Source organism: Schistocerca piceifrons, chromosome 1 (assembly GCF_021461385.2).
Source record: "Schistocerca piceifrons isolate TAMUIC-IGC-003096 chromosome 1, iqSchPice1.1, whole genome shotgun sequence".
In the NCBI taxonomy this organism is placed as follows: Eukaryota; Metazoa; Arthropoda; class Insecta; order Orthoptera; family Acrididae; genus Schistocerca; species Schistocerca piceifrons.
Genome location: NC_060138.1, coordinates 797,489,869 through 797,515,710, shown reverse-complemented (window position 1 = coordinate 797,515,710; position 25,842 = coordinate 797,489,869). Strand labels below are relative to the sequence as shown.

The 25,842-nt window shown below is 41.4% G+C and overlaps 1 protein-coding gene across 1 annotated transcript in view; it reads right to left on the bottom strand.

Annotated features, from left to right (window-relative positions):
• The window catches only part of LOC124775151 (glutamate-gated chloride channel-like), a 176,943-nt gene that overhangs the window by 134,955 nt on the left and 16,146 nt on the right, over positions 1-25,842 (bottom strand). The window contains exons 3-4 of the mRNA XM_047249994.1: positions 25,733-25,803; positions 6,802-6,871 (exon numbers count right to left, since the gene is read on the bottom strand). Of these exons, the coding sequence (XP_047105950.1) occupies positions 6,802-6,871; positions 25,733-25,803 (141 nt within the window). The remainder of the gene's footprint in view (positions 1-6,801; positions 6,872-25,732; positions 25,804-25,842) is intronic.

The following is a 25,842-nucleotide window of genomic DNA, read 5'->3' as shown; positions in this document are numbered from 1 at the left end:
CAAAAACCATGCACTAAACCAGACACGAAACAAACCTTGTCACCAGGGAGTTGCCTATTAGACCGCTGACTATGCCGCTGAGCTACGAATCCACCGTACTGCAGCTGTCGACGTGTAAATAATTCTTATCGCTCTTCACTCAACATCACGAAATGAAATGCTGTTAACAGGCCTGCAATGCGGCGCAGTCTTCTTGATTGTTTCCAGAGGTTGTGACCGTTAGCTGAGTTTCAAAAAGATCTTATTCCTTCTCTGGTCTCAAAATTACAAGTGTTCTTTACATTCTGAACTGATCTGTACTCCCCATCATGTGATTTTCTCTTACGTAGCTTGGTAGGTAGTTAAAATACCAGCCACGGCCATTTCTTGTGCTGTCAAGAGTACATTACTAGAGTAGCACTATACATGTACTAGCGTGTCTTACGCGGTGGCCACGAGGTTCTAGATGCTGCAGTCCGGAACCGCGCGACTGCTACGGTCGCAGGTTCGAATCCTGCCTCGGACGTGGATGTGTGTGATGTCCTTAGGTTAGTTACGTTTAAGTAGTTCTAAGTTCTAGAGGACTCATGACCTCAGATGTCAAGTCCCATAGTGCTCTGAGCCATTTGAACCATAGTGTGTCTTAGACCAATATTAAATCATAACAAAGATCTCATAGAACTCGCGTGAAAGAATGACATGACTAGAAGGGAAGGAGCTAGGTGATTTCCTGGTGCAAGTTTTCTTACACGTTTAGTCTTGCTCTGTCAGATACTGAGATACACGCTACAGTGCCATCCTACAGCAATGGCTTCCAATCTGACTCGCAATGTCGGCCAATGACATCAAATAAATAATTAACAAAACGAATCACATGATGGCCTCTCTTCGCTGCTCCAGTAAGCCAGGCTCCAGACAAGCAGTATGATATCTGTGCCATGTGGATGTAGGAGCAGCAGGAAATAGTATCATATATAGAGCAGTAGCGGCATTGGACTACTAATTTACTTCGTCGTTATAATAAAAGCTATCTACTATTTGGCCAAGGTTTGGAACATTTTAAGACATTGAAAACCCAGAAAAATGTTTGTTGACATACTGTAAATTTTCAGTGCCTGCTTCCATTTTTATTAGGCCTTCTTAGTAGATAAAAAAGGACTAATAAAACATCACTTTTTTCTCTTGGAGACACAATGCCAAGTTTCTGTCATTTATAAGATTCTCATAACTTATTACATTTTTTACCAACACCTTGTTTTTTATTATTTTTTACTTCTGTGCACAAAGTATCTGACAACAACGCAAAAATTAATTTTTTCATTTTCAGTTTAGTTAATAATAATAGATTTCAACATAGGATTATACAGCGAACCGGTTAGCTGTATCATCCTGTGTTGAAACTAGTATACAGATGCTGAGTAACAGCCGTGTTTAAAACCGTAATAATAGATTTTTTGAAAAATTCTTGTGCAATATGTATAAGGTCAGGAATAGTAAAAAGTCAATTCACAGAGGTACGGTTAAGAAACCAAAACGCTAAATTAAAAAGTCATAGGTAAAAATACAGGTTGACTCCATAATAGAACATTCTACAGAAACAACTACATTCATGCATTTCGACTAGGCAGGTTGCTAAATCAGAAACATTATGTATGTCTAATAAAACGAAGAACAGTGATGTTGCTATACAGTAAGGTTCATAACCAGGTACAGATGTAATATCAACAAAATATGTCAAATAAACAACGTATTTTGAAAAAATCTCATTTTAAGAAATAGCGACAAATACATAGCTAAAGTGAAAAACAATAATTTCAGGAAAGATAATTTAGTAGTAAATGTCGGTGTATGTTGCTACAAACCTCATTAAATATGAACAATAGATTTGGAAATAATGGTTTTTTTGGAACAATAAGAACATGAAGGAACAGACTTGGTACCATACTCAGCTTGTGGAGCACGTAGTTTTGCCCTGTCTAAATCTTATAAGATAGAACGTAAATCTACTTGTACGTATTTTACTTATGTCACGTTGTTGACTTGTGTTATTACAAGAGATTTTCCACTGAAAAGTTATTAATTTGTGATCAGCTTTCAAAACGTTTGTTTATTTTAGTGTTGTAGATTGGATAGTACTCCATTATATATTGGAATGTATTTTAATTAAAATTCTGTAAAATGGAAGATACACAAATGTAATGAAATTTAAGATGATGATGAAATATAATCAATTATATAATTCACCTTAATCATTTATCGTACTATGAAACATTGTAGTACTTTTTTTTCACAATGAAACAGAAAATCTTTTAAAGGAAAGTATATAAAATTTATTTAGCAAATGACACCTCTACAATATACATAATTAATTATTGTAACTTATCAATGAGCTGCAATTTATCATAAAGTGTTCAGTTAGGTCGATAACACTATTCCTCTGATAATGAAGTTTATTGAAGTAATAACTGAAAGTCATCCCTAATTGTTGACACTGCCCTTGTTCTTTACATCATCGTTTTAGTATCTACTTTATTTAAAGTATGTTAATGTCACTATTTTTTTCGTTATTAAAATTTTGATAATGCTGTTACAGAATATCAGAATAATGACAACTTATAACGTGCATATCTACTGAGCACCATGATTTCACATTAAATAATTATGAAATATTTCTTATTACGTAGGCACCTTGTGACTGTTCCATCTGTCCAGCTGTGATTCCAGGTATTGCTCTGAACTACAACAGCATAAATCACAACTAGAATCTTAAGAAAAAATTTACGGACCAGAAGAGAATGCTGATCATAGGTAATGGGAATACAATACCAGTAAATTTAAGGATTGCAGGATATATTTTGTAATGACAAGATCATGCATTTAGTAATAAACATTCACAGATAGAGAAGATAATTTTAAACTGAACCGCCTCCTTCCATATTAGATGTGACTTAACAGTTAATGAAATCAAAAAGACCTTAAAACGTTTTTTTTATATAAACCCACTAAGTTATTTAAGCATTGTCTAAAACAACTGCTACTTTCAAAAGTTCCGAAAATATTAAATTTGTTAAAATTTCGATAGTAATATTCGATATGAAGGCTAACGCAAAGCTATAAATCATAACTGAATAGCTCCAGTTTCTGCAGTTTAATTACGCATCGATAGTCATTTTTTCCCTAACTGTGCTATTCACGAACTAAAGTCAAGACAACCATTATTATTTCTTGGATAACACGTTCACGGTAAACTTGCCGCTTTAAGTTCGGATAGAATCCCAAATTTTAGATGATCGGCTTCACCATCATCGTCCGGAGGCATAATCTGACTGTCTGAAACTGGCAAGGCTTCTTCCACTTTTTTCTACGTCCGAGTTTTCATACACACTCCACAAGCCGTCGTATGATCCACACCCTCCCCCCTCCCCTCCACCCAGAGAACGGTGTCTGATTGGCAGGACTACATCACGGAGATGAAGTATGTAGAGCTGGTGCCCCCTGCCTCCATAGATGACGTCTACGCCTGCTGTCCAGTTCGGCTGCAGCGCCGCTAGGTACTGGATTGATAAACCATGAGAAGTTTTCTCCTGAGCTCTATCTTTAACAGGCTCTCGCTTCCATGCGTTTCAAAGCCATGGTAGGTGTCTGATTCAAAGTTGTTCTCACACAGACTAATTCCTTGCGAGTGTGGCAGTAGATATGAGGACTCTTGCCATTCTCTGTGATTCAATTTGAATATAAGAATTTCGAAAAATCAACGGTGGCCGACCGCAGCCTGTTAAAATAAGCACAAGGTTACGTTTCAACAATTGAGAATTCTTGCCGACGCATCGACCTATTGGGATTCTGTATTCAGAGAAACAGTTGAAATTAGACTGGGCTTAATCGTGAATGAAATCGTAGCCATATTATTATTACTGTTGGCCTTTCGTTACTGTGTTATTTGTCTAACTATTCTAATCAGCGCGGCATTTCATATACGGCGTCATTAATTTGTGTTGTTCTGTTGTATTCAGTATTACAAAACTCCTATGGAGTAACTGTAACTTAAATTTTGCAAAAGAAGCAGTTTGTTCAATGAGCAATGACAGATGATCAAAGTTCAGATCAGTTCAAGACTGATTTTGTTTTAATCTCGACTGTGCATAAGCTGTTACATCTCCGCGAGGTATTTCGATTTACTTCCAGTTGCGAATACGAACCATCATTTGTGTAAGGGAATGACGAGAACCAAAATTCGTGACGGAGAAGGATTCGAACCAGGATTTCGTGCTTTCCGCGATCGACCACCATAACGGCTTTGGCTAGCCGCGCACGACTCACGGTCAGCCCCAAACCTCCATATGTCGTGTTTTCTGCGACTCAACCTGTGCTCGTACACACATTATGTAATTCCCGTACAGAGGAGGACATTTTAATTGCAGTGCGGGTATTGCATCGGAAATTGCAGTGCCTGTCTTGTAAAGCACAACGATGCCATGCTCCTTCGGACGTTATACTGTCTGTACATTTCAGTTTCATTACTGTTTGTTGGCACTACCACTGAGTTTGAGAATGATTATCTCTCCCTGCCTTTACCTCACGTAAGCTGTGATATAGCTGCGATCTGTCAGTCTGTTCCGATCCACTATTTACGTGTTTAGGATGACTCAGATACTCTTACTGAATCCGCCAAGTCTAATGTTCAACTTAATCGTCGTGTTTTCATAATATACTGCTAATTATGACGTGTTCCCTGTTTTTTTGCCCTAAAGACGAGATTCAAAAACTATTTGGCTAGCAGCTTCTGCATTTGGGTCAGAATTGCCATTTCTTAACATCAACTAACTACACTGAAAATGTAAGCCACGTAGATACATTCATACACCAGTGGTAGATGGTAGATATTATCATTCTAAAGCTGATGTGAAGATTATGCGCTTCCTTCGCGGTGACCGGCTCAGATGTTACGTGATCGGATGAAATTGAAGAGTGTCCCGTAAGGATCATGTGGCTTTCTTGAAGAAAGTCGCCAAAGTAATTTCACGAAGGAAAACATTTTATAATAAGTAAACAAACACTGTCTGGACCACATTTTCATTTATTACCGACTACAGATTTCAGTCAGCGTCGCAGATTATTTTCAGGTCTGGCACTGCGATGTGTAGTATGTCAATAGCCGTTTTATACCACTGTTAACAAACTGCACTATGCCGCGGCAGACCTGAAGATGACCTGCAGCGCACATTGAAAACTGTAGTTGGTAAGAAAAGAAGTTGTGATCCATAAGACGTTTACTGATTTATTATATCGAAAGACATCGCGGTTTCTACGATATGGCCTGAGTAGTGAAAAACATTTCGTTTGGTTTTAGTACGTGGCAAGAAGTGCACTAAACAGTTGTCACACAACAGCACTTTTACGAGTCTTACAGCACTATCTACTAAATCTACAAGTTTAAGAAGCAGAGAGCAGGGGTACGTCTGTGCGTGTTCTTCCTCAACAGATGTTTTCTGCCAGAATAAGAACTTCAGCAAGGCTAGGAACAAATACTGTGACAGAAACATGAGCATGGAAAGGAGAAAGCAATTTTTAAGAGTTAATAGGACATATGCAGAAATCACAAAAAAGGATCGGTTCAGAAGATGGCAGTATTTTCAGATCTGGCTATGGTCTGTGGATTGTTGCCATTTGATACTAAAAAAATACGTACCTCAGATTAATTCGCATGAGATATCCACGTTTTACAAGTCTTTGGGTATGATGGAGGAGGACTTCCGAGATAAAGTCCCTCCATAGTTCTACCAAATGCTGTAAAGTAAATGGAACGGAAGGAAGTACAAGGCACACTAGGAGATACCTGCACCAGCAAGAGAAACGCGGTAGTATGTGTATTCACATGCACTATATCCTGCTCACATTTATGACCAATAAACAAAAAGTTTCTGATAATAATCTCCCCTTCACTCCTCCTCTTATCCTTACAAAATAAATAAATAAGTATAAATAAGAAGAGAATGATTGTCAGCTTATTAGAAGCAATGAAAAATAATGGAAATGGGTCTTGAATAACTAACACTATGAAAGACAGAAGAAAGAAAAAGCAAATGGCATGAGCGAAGCAGCCTTTTATAAATTGTAAAAAATTACATTTTTCAAAAAATTACCTTTATAGAATAGAAGAAGAAATTCCTGAAATTATGTTTAACGTTCGAGAACGAATTCGAGCATTTATGAAATATGGAGAGACTATGTAGGAAAAGAAATATGTTAATATTAAAAACGTGGAGCTACAAATAGATGGTAAAATGTGAATGGTTAAATAAGATACGAAATGAAAGTATGTACTATAAAGTACTGAAGTGGAAAGAAATGTGAGATGAACGAAGCAGACGGACGTACGCTAAAGCAAACAAAATATGATAATCAGGCGGGCGAGGAAGCAGTGAGTGGAAAGCTACACCATGAGAAACACTTACAGTACAGAGTTCTGGGAATCTGCATTTATGTTGCGATTAAGAGATTACATTAGAGGGATATGTAATGGAGAATATCATCACATCATCAGACACATGCATAAATACATAAGTAAACAGCTTAATTGTCCGAGTAGCAATATTTCCACGTTGTATAATGTATCGTCAGGGACTTAAGATAATCTGGTTCATTTATCTGTTGTATTTCTTTACTTATCACAGTTTTCTTTTTGTCTCTCTCTGTTTAAGAGACAGTCCGTTCCGTTCGTGACATTTTCTCTGCTCATGTTGGCGCCTTACGTCGACAAGAAGGAAGAAGAAAAGAAACGGCGATTTATAATGAGTTAAATGAAGTATGAACGGTACAAACCTCCTAAGTCGTTGAATTTTAGCCTCGCGTCCGTCCACTGTTCCTTGAACGTTATCTGCGTTTCGAATTCCTGCAACACAGAGACATGTCGCCAGTCTGCATAGATTAAAAAATTAAACACTAGTTATCTGTCACGTTTCTATCCGTGCACGAATGCTTTAACGTCTCTTTACGCCCTTAAAACTGCACGAATAACCATTAAACAATGTAATCCAGCGCAGTACATAAATGTCTCAAAAAGGCAAGTCAAATAATATTTTAAAAACTGATGGCTACGACTAATAACAGTACGTCAATACAAACCAAATTATTTTGAAGTGTAATCCAATAAATGTTAAAGAGGATATTAGCAAGGGAGATGTGTCCGGCAATGAAGGTGCACGACATCCTTGACAAGGATGTGGAACTAGCAAGCGTTCAGCATTACTGGGAAACAGAGCTGTAGAATGCGATAACAAGTTCTGCTTCTATCTTGACTATGCTTCTACGGAAACGTCGTTCGTAAAGCCGAGATCACGGACATACTTCTGTTGAGAATAGGTAAAAGCAAAACTATGCAAGTTGATTTCGTGATGATTTTACAGACTTTCAGGGATTACGCAGAAGGGCAAATGCATTAATTCGAGGTAAGGGACCCTGGTCCGGAAACGATTGGATCGAAAGTTATAAACGAAAATCGTTGTGTTACGTCTGACAGTGGAATACACGTGTCAGAACTATTGTTGCTGAGACGTGGGCACCTTTTAGAGGTGGCAGCATGGACCAAAACAAGGAAATAATTGTCTGTTGAATATGGGCTTTAGAATGCATACCTCAAGACATGTGAGCGCTTGTTGATCTTCGATACTGTGAAAAACATCTCTTCTACCGCAAGATCTTTGGTTTCCATCTTTGTGGAGTCGGTAGCATGGACCAAAATAAAGAAATAAATACCGGTAAATATGAACTCTAAAATGCATATCTTAAGTGATGGTTTCACGGTAGCGGAGATGATGAAGTGGTCGTAGCTCTTAAGGAATGCACTTCAGAGCCCTTGTTTGCTGGACTGTTTCCTTATTATGGTCCACACTACCTCTTCCGAAAACCAAAGAGCCAGCAGTAGAAGAGATGTGTTTCGCAGTATCGAAGACGAACAAGTTCTCATAGCTCTTAGGACATGTATTTTAGATCCCACGCTTACTAGACATTTTTTCTTGTTTTGGTCCATACTACCGCCTCTGAAAGTTGCCTTGTCTAAAATCTCAGCAAAAACAGTACAACTACTTGCATTCCATTGTGAGAATGATTTTCGCTTCTAATTTTCGACTGGATTGTTTCCGGAACAGGAACTCTTACCTCTGTTTGAAACAGCTACATTCTGCTTCACCCCTGGAACTTTGTAACATCGTCATGGAACCTTCCTGTATACATAGATCCAAAGCATTTGAGTTACACACGAGGTGTACTAACTTGTCGACAGTTGGTAAAAGACAATGTTTGATACAAAAGTAAGTGCGCTGACATTTGAACCTTAGTTGTTTCCGAAATTTTTAGGTAATTATTTGTCGTACAGTAGAGTCCAAAAGTTAATAATCAGAAAAGAGGAAAATAGAGAGAGAAATTAGAAACAGAAACTCATTGATCTGACCATCAAGATTTCGTAGGCAGCCGTAAATGAGTTGTCTGTAAAGGAAAGACATTGTTCCGCATGGACAGGTGTTTCAGAGAAAGCAGAAAGCAACTTGATTGACCCAAATGTCTCAGAGTTGTTTGAAATTTCGTTATAATGCCATCAAAAAGCTACTTGCACAGTTTCACACTTATTAAAGCCGTCAAACACGAACTACAACCGATGAAATCGCAAGAAAATTTTGGTGGGATATTAGTGTGCTAGAGCATCGTTGTTAGTTAGTTGAAGGAAGTAAACCGTCTTTCTTGGTGACGCGGGGAATGTTGATAACGGACTGAGGCACATAGATGAGGCACAGGAAACACATTTGCGGGTTTCCAGAAATACACTTTGATCAGACTTTTACCTATGGACATCAGGGCCTATTGGAATCGACCTGTACTCGTGTACAAATTTCAAATAGCGATATGCTTCAAAACGAATGAACACTGAGGTTTTTAGACTGAATCTTGATGAGCTCGTGTAAAAGATAGACTAACTGCTCCCTTTCAACCGTTCCATATCTCTCTGTGGAGTTCTCATTTAGGAATCAGTTAGAGCAACATCAAACACAACACAACACTTCGCTGACAACCATGTGAGACAGAATGAATTTTCCAGAACAATTTTTTTTATTTTCATTCTGGTTGTGCCTAAGCCATATCCCCGCAGTATTCTTTCTTCCACGAGTGGGGTATTCCCACAAGACGTACAGAGAAACTTTTGTGAAGTTTGGAAGGTTGGAGGTGAGATAATGATGGAAGTAAAGCTGGGAGGGCGGGTGTTCAGTCCTATTTGAATAACTCAGTCGATAGAGCATTTGCCAGAGAGAGGCAATGGCGCCACATTCGATCTCAGTCCACCATACAGTTTTAATCCGCCTGGAAGTTTCGAATGTATGATAGATAAGTATAACCATGGGTCTTGCTCTATGATTGTACCTTCGGTTTCAGAATTTCCAAATTACATATTTTGAAAACAGTTGAAGCGTTTTGAGATAAAGGTTCACTTGTTCTGTAACCTATCTGTTTGTTACTCAGTACATATGCTCTCATTTTTTGTTCAGAATTTTTAATCATTAGTTCAAATGGAACACTAAGGGGGAGAATGTTTCAGTGCACTACATAGTCTTAAGACAACTGTTTTCGAATTCTTACTTAAGAGTACGTTTAATGGAATGTCCGTAGTACAATAGCGACCTTACCTATTTTACGTTTTGATCTTCGTAGACCACTGAGTAACGAAAAAGTTGGTGTTACAAATCGGGTATGCTGCATCGTTTTTCTCCTCTCCATTTAGTATACATTATGAGAACTAAGTGTTTTCTGCGCGAGAACCGTAATCCCGTTCGTTATATTCGAACAGCAGCTGACTGGTCACAAATCATACTGGCATAAGCTAGAGCAGTTGCACTTAGTGACTGAAGCGACGGCACGGGAACTCGAACGGTTAACAGACGTCTTATGCAATAATATGTGAGAGGTAAGATTTTTCAGTGTCCAGTCAAAGAATTCATTGTAAACAGGTTTTCCACGAACTGCGTTTGCCAGCTTTTGCAATGGTTACACAACAAACGACTCGAGATAGTTTGTTTTCTTAAGTGACATTTGAATGGTAAAGGTTATACTAATTTCTGTAGGACTCAATTAATGGACTAAGTACAAGAACAGAGATGGCCAAAACTTGTGAAGAGTACGATAATGGAGAGTAGCTGTTCTGTTAACATCAAAATCGGAGATGGCAGAACTTCCACAAGAAGCAAGATCACACAACGAGTTCGGAGAATTACTGACAACAGGTAGAGTGATGTAGACAAATGTTGTCTTACAGACGATTTATTCTGGTGCCAAGTACTGATGAAAGTGGTACTGAAATGGCACGCAATACCGTAAGGAGACGATGCGCAGACCACTGGAGAACCGGAAGAGGAGTTTGTAAACACCAGAAATGGCGCACTACTCAACGGTGTAAGAAAAATATATAATGCGGGCTGAGTACGAGTAAGAGTAGAAGGCCGGCCGGAGTGGCCGAGCGGTTCTAGGCGCTACAGTCTGGAACCGCGCGACCGCAACGGTTGCAGGTTCGAATCCTGCCTCAGGCATGGATGTGTCTGATGTCTTCAGATTAGTTAGGTTTAAGTAGTTCTAAGTTCTAGGGGACTGATGACCTCAGAAGTTAAGTCCCATAGTTCTCAGAGCCATTTGAACTATTTAAGAGTAGAAGAATTAGTCGAGGAAAAAAATCTGATACACCCTCACCAAAAGAAGAGACAAAGAAGCAGCATGTCTGTAAACATAAACCTTTAACTTGGTTCTGGAAAGAGCAACGAGGGGAAATTTGTGGTGCTGATAATTACACCCCGATTCGATTCTGAGGTATAATCGACCACACAGTCAGACGTGTTGCGTCCGTAGCCATTAGCGAGACCCTCAACTACGTCCCGCTCGGCTTGTCGATGTGCCAAGACCACAGGGTCTTGCGAGACCCAGCGCGACATGAAGGGCTGGCCCTGCAAGTGGCAGGTTCACTCAGGTGCTTGCCACTGTGTCGCAGAGATCGCGTCTGGCTGCTGTTGCTTGTCGTGCAATTGTATTATCTGCTAATGTTCGGTCTGTTGAGGATTGCTAAACTCGGTTTTCATCGATACAGCAGAAAGTGCCACAGAGATAGGCCTCCTCCTCAGTGTCTGCCGCAGCCGCCCTACACGCCATTGTGCGCCGTCCACCAACAGTACACCAGCTGCAGGCTGCGTCACGATCACGCTGAGCTCGGAAACAGGCAAGGCGAAACAGTTAGAGATCGTTTTGCAGAGTAAAACTTTATTTGTTCTACACAAGTTCGTGAATTTCTCTAATATTCATTCGTCTAAGTTGTGTTTACAATAATGCAACGGCATTAGTTAAGGTACAGTGATCGACCGATGTCCAACAAGGCAAAATATTCGTGTGCGGTCTCGTACAGAAGAGTTGTTCACATGTTATTATTCTTAGTATTTTCATTCCAAATGTCTGTAAATAAGTTTGGATTAGGCGTATTTGATTATTTCGAATCTCAATAAATGAACATGTCAATAAGGTAATCAAAATAGTATGTTCAGGTTCAAATGGCTCTGAGCACTATGGGACTCAACTGCTGTGGTCATAAGTCCCCTAGAACTTAGAACTACTTAAACCTAACTAACCTAAGGACATCACACACATCCATACCCGAGGCAGGATTCGAACCTGCGACCGTAGCGGTCGTGCGGTTCCAGACTGTAGCGCCTTTAACCGCTCGGCCACTCCGGCCGGCTATGTTCAGGTCCTTGATGATCTGTGTCATGAGTTTGCAAACCTTTTCTCCCCCGGATTACTTCGGTCAACAAAATTCTAAGCCGACAGTAATTTTCAACGAACAGGATTCAATACTTTTTCCACGTGCGTCGTAGTCATCTACGCTGTTACAGACGACGTAAAAGCAGTATTGAGGAGGCCCCTGGAGCAACGGAGCCCGTGTACTGTAGTGGGTGGGATACATTTCTTGCTCTTACCTTTCTCGGCATGGGCACCACAGCCTCAGTAAATGTAACCAACGATGCTGTTTCAACAAGGCTGCTATTTTAAATTTATTTACTTATTTTTATTTATTCGTTTATTCCGTCTTACATCTAACCAGATATCCTTAATGAGTCAACACTGCAATTAGTATGCAGCAGGAGAATTGTAAAAAAAATAAATAAATAAAAAATCGACCAGAAAGTGAGAAGCAATCGAAATCAAACAGCTCGGATTGAAACGTATGTGACGTTATTTCAGTGATGACAAAATTGCGCCAAATTTACAAGAAACTTGTCACTATTAAACTATTTACCAGAAAGATGAGTGGCCTTGCGGTTCTGGATGCTACAGTCTGGAGCCGAGCGATCGCTACGGTCGCAGGTTCGAATCCTGCGTCGGGCATGGATGTGTGTGGTGTCCTTAGGTTAGTTAGGTTTCAGTAGTTCTAAGTTCTAGGCGACTGATGACCTCAGAAGTTAAGTCGCATAGTGCTCAGAGCCATTTGAACCATTTTGAACCAGTGAGATGCACTTCCTCTGGCCAGGGAGCGGTTCGGAACGGTGTCGTAAAACCGTTGTATCCTCTACTGAGGCAACTAATGTTAACGGTCCTTAATGTTCTGGATATTGGCACTGGGACGTCTGAGCTGATCCCTCATATGTTGTGTTGGAGATAGCTGGGGATCTTACTGGGCACGGGAGTGCCTCAACATTAGGCAGACAATCATCTTGATGTTGAAGCTTTTTGTCTGTGTTTACTTTAACAATAACATATGTTTTTCAGTGGGGTCAGCCTTCAGCAAAGCACAATTTTATTTTTTGTCCCAGACATGTTTCGCTGCAGTTGCAGCATCATCAGTGTTTTTTTTATTGTTATGGCTGCTAAACATAAGGAATGTTCTTTACTGTTTAAATACATACAAATATTAGTTTCTAAATAATAATTGTAGGTTTGTGCTGAGCACGTAAACGTGTAATTACGATGTATAAACTAATATTTGTATCTAGTTAAACAGTAAAGAACATTCCTTATATTTAACAGCCATAACAATAAAAAAAAACACTAATGCTGCAACTGCAGTGAAATATGTCTGGGACAAAAAACGAAATTGTGGTCTGCTATAGGCCGACCCACTCAAAAACATACGTTATCAGGTAGACAATTCAGAGACACGAACCATGCGTGGACGAACAACATCCTGTTGCAAAATGGCACTATGATAATGTTGCATAATAGGAAGCGCATCATGACACAGGATGTCCGTGACGTACTGTTGTGACGACAGGATTCCCTGTCATTTCAGCTCTGACCAGAAGTCGTACCCGATGGCTCCCCACACTATGACGCTAATCGTAATACTGCTGTGTCTTTCCAAACATTGGAAGAATGGCGCCTCTCCCCAGCTCGCCACTATTCTCGCCGACCATAGCGCTGAACTGCGGTTCGTCGCTGCCACTCATCAGCAGTCCTCACGACACCACTCCAAACGAAGCTGTTTGCATTGTGTTAACCGCAGCCTGCGCATGAAACGGTAATTCAATGCCCGGCTGTTCCAAGTCTGCAATTAATGGTGTGAGATGACGCAGAGTGTTGCTGGCAGTCCATTACCTGTTCCCGGATAGCAGGCGCAGATGTGAAGGGGTAACGATATGCTTGGTGTTCAAAACGGCGATCCTCCCTTGTTGTGTTTACACGTGGTCGGACGGAACCTTGACGAGGGATAATCCTACCCTCATTTCCCCATGCAGTCCAACATCGGACCACTGTCACACCCGAATTCTATACAAATCTGGATATTCCACGATTTAACCCCCTGGCCAAATGGAGGCACACAATGAGGCCCCATCCAAACTCTGTCAGGTGCTGATAACGCTGCCTCATTCGTGTACGCGGCATCTCCCTGTCGTTCTCAGTGACCACCCAACATCTGACGCTGTTCACGCCCCTTATACACCCTACCAGGCCAGGTTACACCAACAACATAATACACTCGTACAGCCGTTGTAAGTGTAATATAGAATTGCAAATCTGATAATTTACGTAGCCTGCCGATGCTGAGTACGTGAACAGATTTACAGCTCGATCTGAGCATGTCTTCTGGGTATCTCCCATTTCCTCACGCTGTATGTAATGGTAATGACCACAAAATTAATAATGATACGTATAGTAATCAATGTAAGGAATTTAAGAAATGGTAGTCTTACCGATATTATATTAAACAATTTGCTCGTTATGTTCGTCTCGGGTGTGAGTAGTGGCATCGAATAAAGACGGGGGCCATCAGTACAGAAGTAATTAAACTTGAGCTGGAGTTCGTCTGGGCGAGGAATGAAATGGAAAGAAGAAAACAGAAAGTGAAACGCATGAAAAAAGCACTAGCAGATTCCAATGTGACATAAATACTGGTTCCTTGATGGACTGAAAGAAAACGGCTGGGGTATGCCGGCAAGGAAGCTTCGTCGATGATAAAAGATAACGTTTTAAGCTTTTCCTAAGTGCAGGTTAGGTAACATGGCGATTACAGTGTACACTACTGGCCATTAAAATTGCTACACCAAGCAGAAATGCGGATGATAAACGAGTATTCATTGGACAAATAATTTATACTAGAACTGACATGTGATTACATTTTCACGCAATTTGGGTGCATACATCCTGAGAAATCAGTACCCAGAACAACCACCTCTAGCCGTAATAACGGCCTTGATACGCCTGGGCATTGAGTCAAACAGAGCTTGGATGGCTGTACAGGTACAGCTGCCCATGCAGCTTCAACACGATACCACAGTTCATCAAGAGTAGTGACTGGCGTATTGTGATAAGCCAGTTGCTCGGCCACCATTGACCAGACGTTTTCAATTGGTGAGAGATCTGGAGAATGTGCTGGCCAGGGCAGCAGTCTAACATTTTCTCTATCGAGAAAGGCCCGTGCAAGACCTGCAACATGCGGTCGTGCATTATCCTGCCGAAATGTAGGGTTTCGTAGGGATCGAATGAAGGGCAGAGCCATGGGTCGTAACACATCTGAAATGTAATATCCACTGCTCAAAGTGCCGTCAATGCGAACAAGAGGTGACCGAGACTTGTAACCAATGGCACCCCATACCATCACGCCGGGTGATACGCCAGTATGGCGATGACGAATACACGCTTCCAATGTGCGTTCACCGCGATGTCCCCAAACACGGATGCGACCACTATGATGCTGTAAACAGAACCTGGATTCATCCGAAAATATGACGTTTTGCCATTCGTGCACCAAGGTTCGTGGTTGAGTACACCAACGCAGGTGCTCCTGTCTGTGATGGAGCGTCAAGGGTAACCGCAGCCATGGTCTCCGAGCTGATAGACCACGCTGCTGCTAACGTCGTCGAACTGTTCGTGCAGATGCTTGTTGTCTCGCAAACGTCCCCATCTGTTGACTCAGGGATCGAGACGTGGCTCCACGATCCGTTACAGCCATGCGGATAAGATGCCTATCATCTCGACTTCTAGTGATATGAGGCCGTTGGGATCCAGCACGGTGTTCCATATTACCCTCATGAACCCAACATTCCATATTCTGCTAACAGTCATTGGATCTCGACCATCGCGAGCAGCAATGTCGTGATACGATAAACCGCAATCGCGATAGGCTACAGTCGGAAACGTGATGGTACGCATTTCTCCTCCTTACACGAGGCATGACAACAACGTTTCACCAGGCAACGCCGGTCAACTGCTGTTTGTGTATGAGTAATCGGTTGGAAAGTTTCCTCATGTCAGCTCGTTGTAGGTGTCGCCACCGGGGCCAACCTTGTGTGAATGTTCTGAAAAGCTAATGATTTGCATATCACAGCATCTTCTTCCTGTCTGTTAAATTTTACGTCTGTAGCTCGTCATCTTCGTGGTGTAGCAATTTTAATGGCCAGTAGTGTAATTTGTTCCACAGTCGTATGGCTGAAAAGGAGAGAGACTGAGAAAGATTTAGTGTTACACAGTAGTACAGCTAAGATGCTCGCCGTATCCGCTCTGGTGTTGCAGTTGTTGCACAATGATACGTGTTTAATATGTGGGGCTAGTACTGAGAGTGCCACTCAAATAAACAGTGAAATATTCAGAGCGTGTCTGCTCGAGTCGTCTCTCCACTATTTGTGCCGTGTTGAACATCACCACAACAATAAAGATCAGGCAAGACTGAAGACTGGACTAATTTTTGTTTAATTTGAGGAGTATATATATTTTTTTCTAAATTTCTGGATTTCATGTAGACACGAGAGTGATCTCCTGCATGCTGCAGTAATTTGTTCTTCCCAATTTGAACGCTGATACATGACTATGAGATTTTTTTACTTTTTCTGAAACGGTGATTGGACACTATTAAAAAGTACTGGAGGAACTGTTTCATGAAAATGCCAGTCGTTCAACTTCTCGTGTGTTAATGAGGAAGACGTCAGACTGTTTAGGGCTTAGTTTAAACCCAAATTTTGTCCATCCCGTGATACTGAACAAAGGTCATCAGTCATATATGAATCGCCAGCAGCAATTTTCGCAGGGCTGTAGCTTTGATGCAACTGAATATTGTCCATATATAAGTCGAAGTTACAAGAGTGAAGCACAGATGAAACGTCACTGACACGTAAAAAGAAAAGCAGTGGTTCAAGGACTGAACCCTGCTGTACTCCAGAGCCGACATGTTTTCCTGATGACTTCTCTGACTTATAGACACGGACATCTCTTTTTTTGAGTCACATATATAGCCCAGTTTGGAAAATTCAGCTGATTCATTTTAATAAGTAATATATCGAAATCAGGAGCATGTTAAGGCTTTCTGAAATCACGCAGTATTAAAATGGTCGCTTCACGTCTGCCCATAGCATGTTTGGCTACGTCAGTCAATTTGGTTAATGCAGCTGCAATGCTGTTGTATTTTTGTAAGCTTTATTAATGGTTATCGTGGATGTTATAAGTTTTAAGTAAACTCGACATCTATTCGTGAACAATGTACTTCAAAGCTTTGTCAGTCACTACTAGGTAGTGACCATGAACCAGTGTCCACACTGCCTGCTAATCAGCAGTCATGCGTGCACGGATTTCATGATATCAAACGTTTCATCCGAGAATCATTTCAAGAACCTGTCCGTCGGGAAAGCCTCTAGTAACACCAGGTAGTGCTCTGGCTGCAGTCCCAAAAAGTTAACACTCTCTTCTTCTTGTATCCTACTCCCTGAGAAAACTATTTCAGTAGGTTGTAGAGTTCTATGAGATATACTAATCTGAATTTTCTGTGTCTTGTCAATATTTAAAATTAATCCATATATTTTGAACCATCTGCTGAGGTTTTCAAAAACTTATTAGCTGCCCTTGTAGTAAGACGACTGGTGTTAATTTTTATTTCTGTATGTCTATAACCTACAAAATAGGACGAATTTTCGTATTCTGCCATTACGTAACTAAACTAATATTTTATAAGGGCCAGTCAAATAAAGTTTGAATATTTTACTGCGGAAGTCATATTATGAATCTGAACATTTAGTTTTGAGAGAGCTAATAATATTGAAAACATCTTTGGAAGATGTAATTAAATTATTTCAAACTTCTTTTAGAACACTTTTCTTAGAAACCAGAGTCTATTTACTACTGAAATGTTCAGAAAAAGGTATGTCACAGAGAGAAAAAAATGTTATTTGGAGTGTGTTGATTTATCTCCAGATGTAGCTAACGCCATGAAATGCTGTTAAATTAGTTTCTCAACCTCCATTTACCGAAATTTTTCCTCCGAAGATCATATGAATCGGTTCCTCATTAAATTTTTTACTGTATTAATATTTTCCCATTTTCTGTTTATGAACTGCATTTTTCAGTTTTGTAATTTTTAGCTGTTAGAACCTGATGTAACTTTAAAGTTTCTTTTATCTTCTTCTTCAAACGTCTCTTGGTTGATTTTGTCATGTAGTCAAAAGTTAGACGTAAAAGTGATACAATGTAGCTGAACATAGCAACCCTTAACGCAATCACATGTACTGAAACGAACCCTAAAAGACTGTTTTTAAAGTTTTCTTACCAGCTTTTAGGAAGCTGTTCAGCGCCTCTTATCGAGTTCATGTAATTTAAGATTTTTCTTTATTTATGTTACACGTTCTTGCCAGTCGCACCTCCCGTCTTTGTATGATCGATATTCTCAGTTAGTTCGACTAGATGTGGGTCTCATTCATTTGAACAGTATTCAAATATAGACCTTACACGTATTTTGCCTGTTTTGTAGGGGAAATGCAGTTTCGCTGTATCCTACAAGTGAATCTTAACCAGCCATTTTCTTTACCCACAGGTGAGTCTATCCGGTCATTCCACTTTATATCTATAAGCATTGCAGAGCGAGGAGGCGCAGCTGCAAAACTCTGGACTCATATTCAGGAGAACAGCGATGCAAATGCTCCTCCGGCCATACCAATTTAGATTTTTCATTATTATCCTAAGTCACTTTCTAAGTGGGCTGTTTAGGTTTTTATGTTGGTAACGCCACATAGCGCTCTGTATGAAAACCACTGACTGTGCTGTGTGCAGTCTGTGGCTGATTTGCATTGTTGGAATATTTGCTATTGTAGTGTTGGTCACTTGTATGTGAACAGCGCGTAGCGTTGCGCAGTTGGAGGTGAGCCGCCAACAGTGGTGGATGTGGGGGAGAGATGGCAGAATTTTGAGAGCGGACGATGTGGACGTGTGTCCATCAGAAAGAGTAAATTTTTAATACTGGATATCATGAAATGATATTATATATATATATATATATATATATATATATATATATATATATATATATATAATGACTTTTGAACATTATTAATGTAAATACGTTGTTTGTTCTCTAACAAAATCTTTCATTTGCTAACTATGCCTATCAGTAGTTAGAATCTTTTATTTAGCTGGCAGTATTGGCGCTCGCTGTATTGCAGTAGTTCGAGTAACGAGCGTTTTTGTGAGGTAAGTGATTTATGAAAGGTATAGGTTATTGTTAGTCAGGGCCATTATTTTGTAGGGATTATTGAAAGTCAGATTGCTTTGTGCTAAAAATATTGTGTGTCAGTTTAGTGTTGATCAGAATAAGTAAAGAGAGAAATGTCTGAGTACGTTCAGTTCTGCTCAGCTGTTTGAAAATCAAATATCGTAGAGGTTTACCAGCACAGTCATTTAAAATTTTCCAAAGGGAACCTTTGAAAGAGTGCAGCCAATTTTCGTGCTCGGTCCGAACTCCTCTTCCGTCTTTAAAGACTTCGTAGTTGAATGCACAGTTACACCTAATCTTGCTTCCTCTTTTCCTTAATTCTGGAATGACATACCTCACTCATCGATTTTCAGGTTTCGTGAAGGACACAGCTTTCCGTCTCAGTGTATTAGGCGATAGTTGGAAATCTCTGTATGAGGGTGATGGTTTATAGATATGTAACTTGATAACATTGCAATTTTTGTCCAACAGAATTTCTTCATAGATAAGTGCATCATCTGCAGAGCCTGAGAAGCAAAAATACCATCTGATAAGTCATTAATCTATACCGACCAGCAGTGGTCACCATTACAGTCCCCTGCAGCACACCATATGTACTTGAGTGACGACAGTTGTTGCAATTGCATCACTAATTACAGTTTCTATGCGAACATCCTCGAAGAGGTCGCGTCTGTATGTTGCTAACACATATACACTGTCCAGTCACATTAACGTGACCACCTGTGAAAGAGCTAAATAACCACCTTTTCAGCGCGAACTGCTGCAAGACATGTAGGGAGAGAGTCAGTGAGGTTCTGGGAGGTACCAACAGGGATGTGATGCCATGCCGACAGCAGGGGCGTGACTGGACTCGGCTGAGGATCCATGGTGCGAACAGCCCAATTTAGGTGGTCATACAGAGTCCGGACTGGGTTTAAATCGGTGGAGTTGGTGGCCAGGTGAGTGCGGTAAGCTCATGCTGGTGGTGTTCGAACCACGCACGTACACTCGGGCGATATGGCCGAGCGGTTCTAGGGGCTTCAGTCCGGAGCCGCGCTGCTGCTACAGTCCGAGGTTCGAATCCTGCCTCGGGCGTTGATGTGTGTGATGTCCTTAGGTTACATCTACATCTACAGTTATACTCCGCAAGGCACCCAACGGTGTTTGGCGGAGGGCACTTTACCTGCCACTGTCATTACCTCCCTCTCCTGTTCCAGTCGCGTATGGTTCGCGGAATAACGACTGCCGGAAAGCCTCAATGCGCGCTCGAATCTCTCTAATTTTACATTCGTGATCTCCTCTGGACGTAAAAGTAGGGGGAAGCAATATATTCGATACGTCATCTAGAAACGCACCCTCTCTAAATCTGGACAGCAAGCTACACCGCGATGCAGAGCGCCTCTCTTGCAGGGTCTGCCACTTGAGTTTGCTAAACATCTCCGTAACGCTATCACGCTTACCAAATAACCCTGTGACGAAACGCGCCGCTCTTCTTTGGATCTTCTCTATCTCCTCTGTCAACCCGACCTGGTACGGATTCCACACTGATGAGCAGTATAGTTCGAACGAGTGTTTTGTAAGCCATCTCCTTTGTTGATGCCCTACATTTTCTAAGGACTCTCCCTATGAATCTCAACCTGGCACCCGTCTTACCAACAATTAATTTTATATGATCATTCCACTTCAAATCGTTCCGTACACATACTCCCAGATCTTTTACAGAAGTAACTGCTACCAGTGTTTGTTCCGCTATTATATAATCATACAATAAATGATCCTTCTTTTTATGTATTCCCAGTACATTACATTTGTCTATGTTATGGGTCAGTTGCCACTCCCTGCACCAAGTGCCAATCCGCTGCAGATCTTCCTGCATTTCGTTGCAATTTTCTAATGCTGCAATTTCTCTGTATACTACACCATCATCCGCGAAAAGCCGCATGGAACTTCCAACACTATCTACTAGGTCATTTATATATATTGTGAAAATCAATGGTCCCATAACACACCCCTGTGGCTCGCCAGAAGTTACTTTAACGTCTATAGACGTCTCTCCATTGAGCACATTGAGAGGTTAGTTAGGTTTAAGTACTTCTAAGTCTAGGGGACCGATGATCTCAGATGTTAAGTACCATAGTGCTTAGAACAATTTGAACGATTTTGAATGCACGTACATTGCGAGCTGTGTGACACATTGCATGCATTGTCCTGCTGGTAGATGCCATTGGGCCGAGCAGAAACAAACTGCATGAAGGGATGGACGCGGTCCCTCAGGATAGACGCATATTTGCGTTGATTCACTGTTCGTTCCAGGATGACGAGTTCACACAGGCAACGCCACGAAAACATTTGCTAAACCATAACACATGGAGTGTGTTTGCTTTCAGATATTTCACGCCGTACACGCCAACGGCCATGTCTCCGATCGAACGAAAAACGTGATTCATCTGAAAATTCCACCTGTCGTCTGTCTGTGGACGTCCAGTTGCGGTACTGGCGTGCGAATTCTAGCCTTCGTCTCGATGAACAGCAGCCAACATCGGTGCACGAACCAGGCACCTGCTGCAGAGCCCATACACAGCAATGTTCCCTGAACAGTTGTTAAGGAGACTCTGTCGGTAACCACTTGGTTCAACTGGACGGTCAGTTGTTAAACAGTTGCACGCCCATTCTCCCATACACATCACCGCAGCCGTAGTTCATTTCTATCATGTACCGCCCTTGTGCAGCATAGTTCTCATATGGTTTAAATGGCTCTGAGCACTATCAGACTTAACGTCTGAGGTCATCAGTCCCCTAGGACTTAGAACTACTTAAACCTAACTAACCTAAGGACATCACACACATCCATGCCCGAGGCAGGATTCGAACCTGCGCCGTAGCGGTCGCGCGGTTCCAGACTGTGGCGCCTATAACCGCTCGGCCACTCCGGCCGGCAGCATAGTTCTCTCGGCGTTGGTTTTGGATATCGTCATTTTGACATGTTCGAAATGCTTTAACCACGGCAGCACGCGAATATTTCATAAACTTAGCCGATTTGGAAAATATTGCACCCTTGGGCCGAAAGCCATTGATCATGCCCTTGTGTATGACAACGACTTTACTGTGTCCCCCCCCCCCCCCCCCCGATAAGTTTCATACACCTTCCAACGCTAGAACTGCCACCTGCCGACCGTGAGTGGTTATTGCACGCTGACGTCGAACGTATGCGGTGATCACATTAATGTGATGGCACCGTGTTGCATACACTGAGGTGACAAAAGTCATGGGATACCTCCTGATATCGTGCCAGACCTCTTTTGGAACAGCCTAGTGCAGTAGCTCTACGTGGCATGGACTCAACAAGTCGTTCAGAGTCCCCTGTAGAAATATTCAGCCATGCTACCTGTATAACCGTCCATAATTGTTGTCGGTGCGTGATTTTGTGCATATAACGACCACTCGATTATGTTCCATAAAAGTTCGATGGGATTCATGCCGGTCTATCTGGGTGGCCAAATCACTCGCTCGATTTATCCAGACTGTTCTGACTTGACGCATTGTCATTCTCAAAAATTTCATCGTTGTTTGGAAACATGGTCCACGTATGGGTGAAAATCGTCTGCACGTAGCCGAACATAACAATTTCCAGTCCATTGCATGTAAACGCAGCCCACACCATTACGGAGCCACCACCAGCTTGCACATTGCAACGCTGAAAACTTGGATCCAAGGCTGCGTGGGGTCTGCGCCACACTCGGACCCTACCGTCAGCTCTTACCAACTGAAATCGGGACTCATCTGACCATACCATGGTTTTCCAGTCTTCTAGGGTCCAACCGATGCGGTCACGAGCGCAGGAGAGACGCCGCAGGAGATGTGGTTTTAGCAACGGCACTCGCGTCTATCGTCTGCTGCCACAGCCCATTAACTTCAGATTGCACCGCACTGTTCTAACGGATACTTTCGTCATACGTCCCAAATTGACTTCTGCTATTATTTCACGCAGTGTTGCTTGTCTGTTAGCACTGACAACTCTACCCAGACACCGCTGCTCTCGGCCCTTAAGTGAAGGCCCCCGGCCACTGCCTTGTCCACGGTGAGAGGTAATCCCTGAAATTTGGAATTCTCAGCACACTCTTGACACTCTGGATCTCGGAATATCGAGTTCCCCAACCATTCGTGAAATGGAATGTCCCATGCGTCTAGCTCGAACTACCAATCAGCGTTCAGTCTGTTGATTCCCGTCGTGTGGCCACAATAACGTCGGAAAGCTTTTCAGATGAATCACCTGAGTACAAATGACAGCTCCGCCAATGCACTACCACTTAACACCATCGCCTTCAGTATAAGTGCGTATCGCTGTCACATGACCCTGTTACCTCAGAGCATATCCGTAGTATCCATCTGTAACAGGTAATTTTCAAAGAAATCTTTTATAGACTGTTTCGCTGGAAGTTTTCTCTCGTTCACCACAATGGTGGTTGTCTCTGACGTTAGCAGTTACGTCTGCAGATGAATCTGGTGGCCGATTAAAGCAGCAAACTTCGTTTTAAGTTCCATTCGAGTGCAGAATTAATATCTGCTACAGTTCGATTAAGATTATTGTCTACTGATACAGATGTGCCGTGAAGCCTGATTTTTTTTTTCTCCTAAGATTTTACTATCATCTGTTTCTGGTTTTTGCCAGATCTCAATGCCAAATGTGACGTCACAGTTTTCTAATATGCTTTGGCGATTTTTTGCGGTATTATTGTGAGTGCGTCAACAAAAATCACTAATATTTTGACAGTCCCATCTACTGGGGGTTTTCATGAGGTGTGATCAGGACTGAGTCTCACGTCGTTCTTGCGATGCATGGCTATTATCATGATGTGGACTAGGTCTTCTGGGAGTGCCCCCCCCCCCCTTTTCACTCTTTTTAGCTAGTTAAAAAGCTGCTTATTGTGCGACATTTTGTACCCTCTTAGACCCATGTTCTGAAACTGAGCTTTATCGTGTGTTACGAGCGCCAGAAATTTACAACAATGCTAATCCTGCGATGTTCAGGGGTCTTCAGTCTGGTATGATACATCTCCCTACTTTATATCCTGTGCAAGTCTCTTCATCTCTGCATGACTACTGCATCTTACATTCATTTGACGTTGCTTGCTATAGTGGATGTTTGGTCTCCCTCTAAAATCCTCACCCCCCCCCCCCCTCCAACTTCCCCCCGTTACCAAACTCATGAGCCTTTGATGACTAAGAATGTGTCACATCAACTAAACCCTTCTTTTAGTCAGGTAGAAACTTCCTTTCTCCTAAAATCGATTCATTACGATCATTAGTTATTTGATGTACCCAACAATCTTCAATATCTACATCTATATGTCTACTCTGCAGTTCGTCGAACCACCTTCACACTATTTCTCCACAGTTCTACTCTCTAAGAGCGCGTGGCAAAAATGAGCACTTAAATCTTTCCGTACGGGCTATGATTTCTCCTATTTTATTACTATGATCATGCCTCACTATGTAGGCTGGCGACAGCAAAATATTTTCGCATTGAGAGGAGAAAGTTGGTGCTCGAAATCTCGCGAAAAGATCTCGCCGAAACGAAAAAACCTTTGATTTAATGATTGCGACCCCAACTCGTTTATCATATGTGTCACTCTCCCCCCATTTCACGATAATATAAAACGAACTGCCCGTCGCTGGGCTTTTTCGATGCCTTCCGTCAATGCTATCTGGTAAGGATCCCATAATGCACATCGGTATTCTAGCACAGGACAGACAAACATAGTGTAGGCTGTCTCTTTAGTAGATCCGTTGGATCTTCTAAATGTTCTGTCAATAAAACGCAGCCTTTGGTTTCCCTTCCACACAACGTTATATTTATGGATTATGACAATTTAAAGTGTTTGTAATTGTAATTCATAGGTGTTTAGCAGAACAGACAGCCTTTAAATTTGTTTGATTTATCATACAACCGAAATTTAACGGATTTTAGTACTTACTGTGGATGACCTCACACTTTTCATCATTAGGGTTCAGCTCTCATTTTTCGCACCATACAGATATCTAAATCATTTTGCGATTGGTTTTGATATTCTGATGATTGTACTAGACAGTAAATGACAAAATCATTTACCAAGAATATAATCACTAATGTAGATTAGCAACAGCAGAGTACCTACAACAATTCCTTGGGGAAGTGACAGATATCACTGGTGTTTTGGTCGATGACTTTCCATCCGTTTCTTTAAGATTCCGTTAGGTCCCTTGTAAAAATTTCGGCTGAAGTTGTCTCCGTCTTTAGCCAGCTTTCGATACGTGCAACGATTTGAGCTTCAGTGATTTCTGTTAATGCGTGGAGCTTTGGATCTTTCGCAACATAGCTACGACAGTTTACAACCACAGCGCTGATTGTTGATATGACTACCATTTTCCTGTGATTGTTACACACTTATTGAGACTGAAGACTTTTCTCTGCTTCCCCGAGATCTTATCTTTTTTTCTATAACACCGCATTTAAAAAGTTTCTATTCTCTTCCAGTCTGAGCTGTTTACCATCCCTGTTTCACTTCCGTACAAGACTAGACTCCAGATAAATATCTTCAGAAATGATCTCCTATTACTTAATTTTAAATTCTGTGTTAATAAATTTGTCAGTGCATACTCCGCTGCAGACTGATAACTCATTACAGTTCCTGTTATGACTGCATGTTCATTTACGCAAGAGAATGTAGATGCAGTAAGTAGTTAACTTAAAATGTGCTGTTTGTGTATATAAATAGGCACAAAGATAGCTTTGAACGGCATACTCACCATATTCTGATCATCAAATTTGGTAAGCGTGCGGACGAAGAGGTTGACTCTCACTATGGTGGGGTTGGCACCTAGAGGCAAACAAAATGGAACGAACATTAGTCGTTACG